Below are 10,858 nucleotides of genomic sequence, written 5' to 3' on the forward strand. Positions count from 1 at the left end.
TAAAGGGGAGAATTGGATTCAACCTCTAGCATCCCCTTTTGCTTCTGAAATTGTGTAAATTATTTACACAGGATTGTGTACTTTAAAATGTGGCCCTCAGACCTCGGGGATCACAGACTCTAAACCTCTCATTTTAAAGATGAAGCTGAGATTAGTTCAGGTGCATGACCTATCCAAAGTCATAGACATAGTGATGGAAGTGTCAGGTCTTTTGGAGTGATTTCTTGTTGAATCTGACACTTGATATTATTCACATCACCCGTTATTACCTGATTAAATAGTAGCTTCCCCTGTCTTAGCTGTGATAAAACTTTGAGAAAGTTGTTTATTTTCAAAGGTGCCTTATGATTTGGAGGAATAATCAATTTCCTAACAAGAAGCAGAAAGAAATTAACAGTTCCACATAGATGGTCAACTTTTTGTTTGTTGCTCTTTATATGCCAGATACTCCCAGTATGGCTAAAAAAAAGGACCTACTAGGAAACCTACTTTGAAGTAAAACCCCATTCCTGAATATTTTCCTGAGTTCTGAATGTCAGAATTCAACATTAATGGACAAGAAAGCACTGTATTTCAGACAAAGGAGTCCAGTCAGTGATTGAGCTTAAGTGATTTGGAGGTGTGGAGGTTTTTTCTGCTGGAGTTTATAATTATTGTTTCAAACTTCCTTTTACAGGATAGCTAACGGCCAGGAGAAATAGAGTGGAAAATGCAAAACAACGAAATTATAAAACCTGCCAAATACTTCTCAGAATTGGAAAAGAGCATTTTGCTTGCTTTAGTAGAAAAGTACAAATATGTGCTGGAGTGTAAGAAAAGTGATGCACGAACTATTGCCCTCAAGCAACGTACCTGGCAAGCGCTTGCCCATGAGTACAACTCCCAGCCCAGCGTGTCACTGCGGGATTTCAAACAGCTGAAAAAGTGCTGGGAGAACATCAAGGCTCGGACCAAAAAAATTATGGCCCATGAAAGGAGAGAGAAAGGAAAACGTAGTGTCAGCCCGCTTCTGAGCACCCACGTCTTAGGGAAGGAGAAGACTGCCAACATGCTGCCGGAGCAGCTCTACTTCCTGCAGAGTCCTCCCGAGGAGGAGCCGGAGTACCACCCTGACACTGCAGCCCAAGGTATGGGTTCCTGGCGCCGGTGTGCATGCTCGCACTGGGCTCCATTCTGACATTTCCATTTAAGACCCTTCACGCCTGCAAGGCCGAGGTGGGAGGATCCCCTTGAGCTCAGGAGTTCAAGACCAGCCTGAGCACGACAGAGACCCCATCTCTACTAAAAATAGAAAAATTAGCCAGGCGTTGTGGCAGATACCTGCAGTCCCAATTGCTTAGGAGGGTCTGCCTCCAAGGCTGGGGCAGGAGGATCGCTTGAACCCAGGATTTTTTTTTTTTTTAAATTAAATGATAACTTTGTACATTGATGTATTTATGAGGTTCAGGGTACTGCTTCGATATCCAGTGTGAAATCCTTACAGTGAACTAAGTAACACATCTATCACATTGAACCCAGGATTTTGAGGTTGCTATGAGCATCAGGCCTGGAGCAAAAGAGTGAGACTCTGTCTTAAAAATAAATAAAATAAAATAAAATAAAAATCCTTCATTTTGAGGGAACTTCTAAAAAAAGAAACTTTCATGTCAAACTTGATTTTCCTAATTCAAGATCTCAGGATTATACAAGACATTGAAAATCATATAATACATAAAGATAAAAATGGTTGCTTATATCCTTATGTTCTCTGCCTTAGAGATTTCATTTTTACCTACACATAAGGAAAAATAAGGGACTGCCTTAATGGTTGTTATTAATAAGGTACACTTCAGTTCCTTTCTCAACTTGTCTCAAACATGTAGAAGGGGGATTTGATGAGGATTTGCATTCATTCACTGTCGTTCTTTTTTTCAAAAAAATATTTTTGAGGATCTATTATGTGCAGAGCACTTCATTAAGTCACTCAATGCCATTCTGAAAGAATGAACTGTTTCAAAACTTAAAAATTAAGTATAGAGAATAATATAGCAGACAATGAGTTAGTGTTTACCCAGATTAAAAACCAGTATTTCTACCCATTATAATATTGTGATCCATCGTGATTTGATTCGTGAGACTTTAGGGATCTTGAGAAATTCTGGAAAAATTAATTTTAATATGCTTCCATTGAAAAGAGAACAGTGTGTCACCCATACATTTTAGGGAAGGAAAAGACTGTCATATGATCAAGAATGCAATGATAGCTTCAGAAGGTTGAAACGGAGGGGCTATTACCAGCTCTCCAGGCCAGGGGAGGGTGGAATGCATATAGATAAATTTTCAATAATTCCTGTCTCTTTTCAGAGAGGAGTGGCCAGTTTATAGAAAGGTTCGTTGCGGTGTGTGGAGGACAGACCTTGAAGCAGAGGAAGGGCTCTGGCGGGGGCCAGAACATTGCTCAGAAGGTGCTCCAGCAAACACTTGCCCGGGAGAATCTGGTTCTTGGCTTGCAGGATGAGAAATCACTTGTCATGGTCCCCAGGTTTAGATCAAGCTCTGAGGAACTGGCTCCTGTTAATTAAAAGTTACAAGAAACTGTCTAAAACCAAGAATGGTATCTGTGTAGAGTGAAAAAGATAATCACTCAGTGAGCCAATACATGTTTTTGATTAGCACCTTCTCCCCCACCACCCGGTAGACAGATGATCTTGAGGAGCGAAATTATGATCAAAAGTTTGCTTGTGAATCATTTGACCAAGGTCAGGTCCAGGGAGCCAATTGGGTAACTGTAGCAGTTAACCTCCCTGAACCTCATGCCTCCTTCTCCACTCTAGGAGTCTTGTATTGGGTTTTGGTTCTTGAGTTCCTAAGGCAGGTACTTCCTTGCAGTGCTTGTATGGGCACTGCCAACTCTCTTTATTTCCGCTCTTCCTTGCTGCTTCTGCTAATTGACAGTGTCATTGCTTTGGAGATGTTTATAGGTTCAGCCAGTTAACACCCCATCTTGCTGGCCCTGAGCCATTCAGTTTCTAGGAGGGAGAGGTGCTGGAGGAGGGAGGGAGGCGAATCATCAGGGCTCCTTTTCACAGTGCTTGTGTGCCCTGGGAGATGTTGCGGAGGAACATGCTGGTGTGAACTGCTTTCCGTTCACTTTGCGAATCTGTGGTCTGGATTATTGCGCTTTGATTTAGTGGGATTCTTCTTAGGGCTTGGACAGTCTTATTTCCCCATTTTCAAATTCTAAGGTAGGATCTAGAAAATTCATCTCACATTTTTTTTCTCTTTCTTTTTGGGAAAGATGTAATTCATTAAATCATAAACACAATTTATGAACTTCCAGAAAGAAGGGAATGAATATGAATTCTCAGTGGCTTTGCTGGAGGGACATTTATTAGAGACTCATTGTAAAAGAAATTTATTTCAAATTGGATGTTTGTACATATTTGACACTGGAGATTTCCCTTTTGCTGGTGATAATTAAAGTTCAGCCAAATACTGCCTACTTCTGTGTCTAGGTTGTTTCTGAAGGGCAGTGGGGGACTGCGCTTTGTCAGTTAGGAAGTATGTCCAGAGTCATCTGTTAATACTGGTAGTTAAGGTACTAGAACTCTTTCTGTACACCAAAACAGCCTTGACTTCATTTCACTCATTTCACATTTCAGTTTTCTTGAAAAAAGAAAAAGAAGGCTGGAATTGTCACTCATTACTTCTGGGACTTGGTGGAGGAAAAAAAGACTGAAAATCTGCTACAGGGTCCTGGCCCTGATACATCGTGTGTATTTGACAGATGGACTGTGTGTGTGTGTTTTACTTTTGTTTTTATAACACTGTGCTGTTCAGTATAGTAGCCATAAGCCACATGGGGCTAATAAACACTTGAAATGTAGGTAGACAAAAGTGAGATGTGCTGTATCGTACATAATATATTTTGAAGACTTAGACCAAAAAAAAAAAAATTTCATTCATCCTTTTTATGTTGATTACATATTAATATTTTAGATATATTGGATTAAAAAGTGTATTTCCAAAATTACTTTTACCTATTTCTTTTACTTTTGTAATGTGGCTGTAAGTACACTTAAAATCGTATAAATAGCTTGTGGGGGTTTTTTTGTTTTTTATTTTTTTGAGACACAGTCTCACTACTACCCTTGGTAGAGTGCTGTGACATCACAGCTCACAGCAACATCAGACTCTTGAGCTTAAGCGATTCTCTTGCCCCAGCCTCCAAGTAGTGGGGCTATAGGCGCCCACCACAATGCCCAGCTATTTTTTAGAGATGAGGTCTTGCTCTGGTTTACGGTGGTCTCAAACTCAGGAGCTCAGGCAAACCACCCACCTTGGCCTCCCAGAGTGCTAGGATTGTAGGCATGAGCCACTGTGCTGGCCCCCTTGTGTTACTTTTTTATTGGACAACACTGTTTCAGCATCTTATAAGGTGTCTGTTACAGAATTAGGTACCCAGAAATTTGTTGGAATTTATTTCAAAACTGTTAAACTGGGTGGCGCCTGTGGCTCAAAGGAGTAGGGTGCTGGCCCATATGCCGGAGGTGGCGGGTTCAAACCCAGCCCCGGTCAAAAACTGCAAAAAAAAAAAACCTGTTAAACAGAAAGGAGCCTAGTAGTATTCCACTAGAGGCCTCCCTCCAGCTACTTTTTGGTGTCATCTCCATCACTATGCCCTGGGTATTCTTAGCTTTGTCGATGACTTTCTTAAAGTATACACCTGTATTTAGACTCAGTGGTCTTAAAATTTAAGTATAACAGTTGAGATAGTGTTTATTTAAAAAAAAAACAGTATTTCCCCCTTTCATATATTAAAACAGTTTACAGGCTTAGCGCCTGTGGCTCAAGTGGCTAAGGCAGCAGCTACAGACACCTAAAGGTAGAGGGTTTGAATCCAGCCCAACCCACCAAACAATGATGGCTGCAACCAAAAAAAAAATAAAAAATAGCCGGGTGTTGTGGCAGGCGCCTGTGGTCCCAGCTACTTGGGAGACTGCTAAGGCAAGAGACTCGCTTGAGCCTAGGAGTTGGAAGTTGCTATGAGCTGAGATGCCACGACATTCTACCCAGGGTGACAGCTTGAGGCTCTGCTTCAAAAAAAAAAAAAACAAAAAAACAGTTTACACTTTGTGGATTTTATTTTAAGCTAATTTGGCCTTCATTCTTATCCTCCATTATCTTTGGGGAATAGGGGTGCAGAATAAATAAACCAAGGAAGCCAACACAATTTGCTAGGAGTGGCTAGTGGGGTAGGAAGACCCAAGGTCAAATACATTTGAGAAAACTAAGCTTTGGAGTAACACGGAAATGTTTCAGAATTCATGAAAATTTCAATGCTATTATTTCTGTGCCATAAAGCTCTAATTGAATAGTATGAACATTTCTTTAAAAATTACATTATTATCTCTGTTTAACTGAATCTTATTCTTTTGGGGTAGGAACCCAGGTACTGAGGGCCGAGTTCTGTTTCCAGTCATGGCACACCAGCCTCACTGGTCTGTGAAAAGCCCCTATTTTGTGTTAGTTATTTGCTTATTCCCTTTTTATCCCCATTCTCCACTTTAATTCTCTTCTGCGCCTGAATCATTCTAGTGGGCTAGTATATTCTCTCACATGTTCTGTGTACATATATTCATTTAGATGGATTTAAAATCATTCTATAATTATCTTTTTTTCTGCTTTTTTCACATACAGTAATGCTTTTAAGATCAATTTTGCAGTACGTAAAGCTGTTCCTTTTAGCTAATCTATTACATTCTGTAATATGTATCTACACGTCTAATTTGTTCGTTTTCCTAGTTAGTCCTATTTCCTGTGTTCTGTTGAGAGGAGCTGGAGTTTGGCCTCTACACGGTTTCCTTCCCATCCTTTTGCTGCCATGGTACGCTTTTTCTGCTGATATTGAAATTCTTTCCATTGCCCAAGGGAAAGAACATTTCCTTGGCTATGTTCTCTGGTTCCAGGAAAGCTTGTGGGCCTTCCTACCCTTTTTGCATAAGATTGAGTTGTTTTCTACTTCAGGTGGTTTGTTTCACCTGTGAGAGGGATTACACGGTATGTGTTGGCAGCAGGGTGCTATTCCCAGACCAGTTTTCTTCCAATTAAGCCAAGATTCTTCCCTTCTGAATACTAGCTTCTGTTCATTGGACCTAATATTTGTGTGAATGTTAATTAACTGTTCCATTGGGCTTCTGTAGTTTTCAGCCCCATCTTTTGCCAGAGTCTTCTCAAAAAGCCTGGCATTTTTCCTTTAAAATTTGTCTATTAGTACACGTTTAAACCAAAAAGAATAGTTTGAAAGTAGATAAAGTTGTGTTCCTGGACACAAACACACTGTCTTAATGTTCATGGCTCTAGAAATTTGGAGATCAAAATGCAGACTGTATGCCCATATTCTTAATAATAGATGGTTTTATAGTGGATACAATTTGGAGGCTGCATTTTTAAATACATAAATGGTCAGCTGAACAAGTGGAATGGTGGCAGACTGGGTATTGTAGTGGTTGAGCTTGGGTGTTAGAGTCATGCAGATTTGGATTAGAATCCTATTTCTTTCAACTAGCCAAATGACCTTGGACATTGTATTTGATTTTCTATAATAATTCCCTTCTCAGAGGGTTGATAGAAGGATTAGATGAGGTAATGCTTTAAAGCACCAGCCTCGTACTTGGTTAGCTGCCCAGAAAATGGTAGCTACTGTTATCATCACCATCAGATCCCTAAAGCCTGGAATTGTTGAGATAAAAATGAGCATTTGGAAATTGGGAGAGACAGCATTGTGAAGGGATGAACATTAAGGACTCAGAGTATCCAGGACTATGCCCTGGAATGAAATTTAAAAAGAAAAAGAGAGCAGAAGTATCAGAAATTGTCTAATGTGTCTAGTCTTCAGAAAAGATGTCAGATCTAAAACTAGAAAGTAAACAGGTCAGGTAAAGCTCTTCATAGTTGACTCTCACACCTGAGGGTCTCTCGCCTCAGTCTCACCCCTGCCCATTTCTTGGTCCTGTGCCTCAGTTACCCAACTCAGAGCCCCACTCTTTCTCTGTAGTTGGGCTGCAGTGGGAGGGAGGTGGCCCACTGCAGATGTCCTGCCCACACACATCTCTCACATGCCCCGCACTGGACCATCGCCTGGGCTGAGTTCTCCACGGGGATGAAGATGAAGCAGTCTCTGCCAGACGTATGATGAACTCTGCCAGAGATGGGCCCAAGAGGCCAAGGGAGCATGAAAACAACATCGAGTTGAGACCAGAGCCACTGGGGTTGGGGAAGACTCCCGGCGAGACACTTTTTCCTTATCTCTGGATGGCACAGAAGTATTCTTCTATCTTTCTTAATCTCTTCCAAAAGTAAAATTTTTTACCTTTTCTTTAATCTTAATTAGGAACTAGTTATAGTTGTCCTTACCCCTCAGAGTGAAATAATTAAACAGTAGCTATTTTCCGTTTATTACCGGTGTATTACAAATTAGGTTTCCCCCAGTAGCCATTAACCTTCCAGGCGTCTCATTTTCCAGAGTAATGGAGTGGATGTAATAATGTAATCAATGCTATTAATAAATTGATACTGTTTTTCTCCAAGGAAAAGATTCTCATTATTGGGAATGTAAAGCTTCTCAAGAAAGCCTTAGAGTCCCAGCTAGAAGACCCCATGGGTTAGTGGAGTTAGTGGTTTCCTTATTGCAAGTCCCTAGTGTACCCACCAGAGTGATAGCCTTTTGCACTCATATATTCTTTTTCTTTTGTGTTCAAGGGTTCAGCCAATAAATATTTACTAGGCTTCCTCTGTGTAACAAGCAAAGTGACTGGAACCCAAGGATAAAAGAAACAAATAAGTAATGGTGGCGCTATGCTAGTGGGTGTTAAGTGTTATAACCAAAGCAACTCGGGCATACAGAGAAGGGAGAGAGCTAAGGTCTTATAGACAAGTGCATTGGTCCTGAATATGTAGGCGAGGGGTGCTGAGAAAGGAAGACTGGAATGAGTTTGGGGGACAGATAATCCACGCAGAAAGAACAGTGAGACACAGAGTTATAAACAAAGCATGACCTTTTAAAGAATGTGAGTAGTCTGTGGTAGGATTAGAGGGTATATGAGAGTATATGAGGGTATTTTGAAGAGTAAGGCAAGATAGATAAAGGTAAGTTGGAGCCAGGTTTTGCTTAGGTGGGTTGAGAGCCAGGGATGGGAACCCCAGAGAGAACAGGTGACAGGGAGAAATGGTTAACAGGTGAGTGGAGCAGGAGTCTGAGTACATGGAAACTCAAGAAGAAGCAATCAGAAAGGAAGCTGTAGAATAGTAGAAAGTGATGGTTCAGAAGCTAACAGAAAAGAAATTTCAAGAAAGATTTTCAAATGGCAGGGAAGAATTAAAAGGGGCATTGAAAAGCACCCTTGGTGTCAGGTGACCATTGACCCCAAATGGCTGTGCTGGAAGTAACAGACAGATGCAAGAGATTAAGGAGAAATGGTGGCTGGGCGCCTATAGCTCAACCGGCTAGGGCGCCAGCCACGTACACCTAAGGTGGCGGGTTCGAATCCCCAGCCCGGACCCACCAAACAACAATGATGGCTGCAACCAAAAAATAGCCGGGCGTTGTGGCGGGCGCCTGTGGTCCCAGCTACTTGGGAGGCTGAGGCAGGAGACTCGCTTGAGCCCAGGAGTTGGAGGTTGCTGTGAGCTGTAATGCCATGGCACTCTACCCAGGGGAACAGCTTGAGGCTCGGTCTCAAAAAAAAAACATAATAATAATAATAAAGAGAAATGGTATGTGAGGATGTTAAGCCAGGGCGTGCAGACAGACTCATCTTTGAAAGAAGAACATCTTTGTCCAGGGTAAGGAGTAACACCTGCAGCTAGGATACAGCAGTGGCCCTCTGGCGAAGATTGAACATAAGCGTTTGTGGTTGAACGAGAAACTGACAGAGAGGGTGATCCAGCCAACACTGGCTTCGCTTTGTGGTCTTATGCTCATCAGAGTCAGGCACATTTTAGTTTAGAATTTATATCAACAAGGTCTGCAGTTCTTAATTAAGTGTGGCCTCTGACCACACAGGTCCCATACTTAAAAGTTCTAGAGATGCCAGTGAAGCCCCTTATTATAATTTCTTAAGGAATTATCTCTTTTAACTTACAGGTTTTTAAAAAGTCAAGTGTGGCAAGGGTACCTGTAGATGCGAAGGCTGGAGCAGACACTATTTTAGATACATACTGTAATGAGGGGCCCTGTCATTTGAAATAGGATTGATTTTTTTTTTCTCTGCTTGTAAAATCTTTGAACGTATGTTTTCTGCTGTTTTTCAGAATCATTTGCTGTTTCAAATAGAGAACTGTGCGATGATGAGAAAGAGTTCGTTCATTTTCCAGTATGTGAGGGGACCTCTCAACCTGAACCCTCGTGTTCAGCTGTCAGAATAACAGCCAATAAAAACTACAGGAGCAAAACTTCTCAGGAAGGTGCTTTAAAAAAGATGCATGAGGAAGAACACCATCAACAAATGTCCATCTTACAACTGCAACTGATACAAATGAATGAGGTGCATGTGGCCAAAATCCAGCAGATAGAGCGAGAGTGTGAGATGGCAGAGGAGGAACACAGGATAAAAATGGAAGTTCTCAATAAAAAGAAGATGTATTGGGAAAGAAAGCTACAAACTTTTACCAAGGAATGGCCTGTTTCCTCATTTAACCGGCCCTTTCCCAATTCACCGTAAGACTTTGGGGGTGGCTCTCTTGTAATTAATCTGTGTTGGCAAAGAAAGTCTGGAACATGAATTCACGGTCAGCAACCTGTAACAGAGCTACAACTAGGAAAATTAGAGTGGTAATAGTCACTTATTTAAGAATACATTCAGGTAAACAGCTGCACCCTATTTACCCCTTAAGTGGCAAAGAAGCTGTTATAGTCTTCTGAAAATTATCACTATGAGTGCTATAATTCTGAATGTAATGTCTCTTAATTAGAATTCATACAAGAACCATGTGTGAGTGTTGTCGTTGTATTTTTTTTTTTTTAAATCAAACGCAAGGGTGACTATAAAGGAGTGTGGCTGATTTTTTTTTTTTTTTTAAACAGCAGAACTTTTCTATCCAAATGAATGCCCTTCCATCCAAATCAGCTGTCCTGGGAGGCCACACAGGTCTCCAGTGGTGATGCTGTTGCTCAGAACTTGCTAGAGGTCTTTAGGGAACCCCCCTTGAGAGCCACAGCACCTTTTTCACTTTTTGGGTGCCATCCTCTGGGTGTGGATTTTCTGTTTTTTCAACTGCCCAACATTTAGAAGGGTATTTTCTAATGTGAATCCTAAACTGCCTTTTCAGGCCTTTCCCCAAAGAGGAGTTCCAAATAATGTCTCCAACCATGGTAGCTTTGTTGGAACTAAGGGTGTGACTACTTTGAAGAAGAAATGTTTGTTTAGATTTCTACATTCTGTTATGTTTGCTTTATTAAAAAAAAGACTTGCAATTTTATAGTCACACTGTGTTATGATTTTTAAAGGTGTTGTCTTCCTCTGTAGCGTCCTGCCAACTATGTACATCTAAGTTCATGGTTTTCAGTCTTTAGCCACCTAAGGAGAGGCCCTTCCCTCACTGTGCTCCTGGTGTTAGCCAATAGTATCACCTTGTGGTTGGCATTAGTTGGGCTTTGTAGGAGTCCATTACAACATACTTGGAGATAGGGATTGATAAATGGATGTCTTAGTTGAGCTGTTAATACAGCTGCTTCTGCAGCCTAATGTCAGAAACAACCCTGGGAGCTGGGGACAGCAGTAGCTGGAAGCAGCAGAGTGACACTTAAGTGTCAATGCAGATCAGCTATGTCTGAGAATGAGATTTCAAGGCTGTGAGGTCAAGGCTGTACTTCAAGGAG

The 10,858-nt window shown here is 41.3% G+C and overlaps 1 protein-coding gene across 1 annotated transcript; it reads left to right on the forward strand.

Moving 5' to 3' along the window:
• Positions 1-671: 671 nt before the first annotated feature.
• MSANTD3 (Myb/SANT DNA binding domain containing 3) lies at positions 672-10,453 on the forward strand. Its single transcript, XM_012802463.1, has 2 exons — positions 672-1,127; positions 9,292-10,453. Exons 1-2 carry the CDS (start codon positions 710-712, stop codon positions 9,699-9,701), a joined length of 828 nt encoding a protein of 275 aa, XP_012657917.1. The 5' UTR covers positions 672-709; the 3' UTR covers positions 9,702-10,453.
• Positions 10,454-10,858: the final 405 nt, after the last annotated feature.

The sequence above is a fragment of the Otolemur garnettii genome, unplaced genomic scaffold (assembly GCF_000181295.1).
Source record: "Otolemur garnettii isolate 467f Iridium unplaced genomic scaffold, OtoGar3 scaffold00014, whole genome shotgun sequence".
Taxonomy (NCBI): domain Eukaryota; kingdom Metazoa; phylum Chordata; class Mammalia; order Primates; family Galagidae; genus Otolemur; species Otolemur garnettii.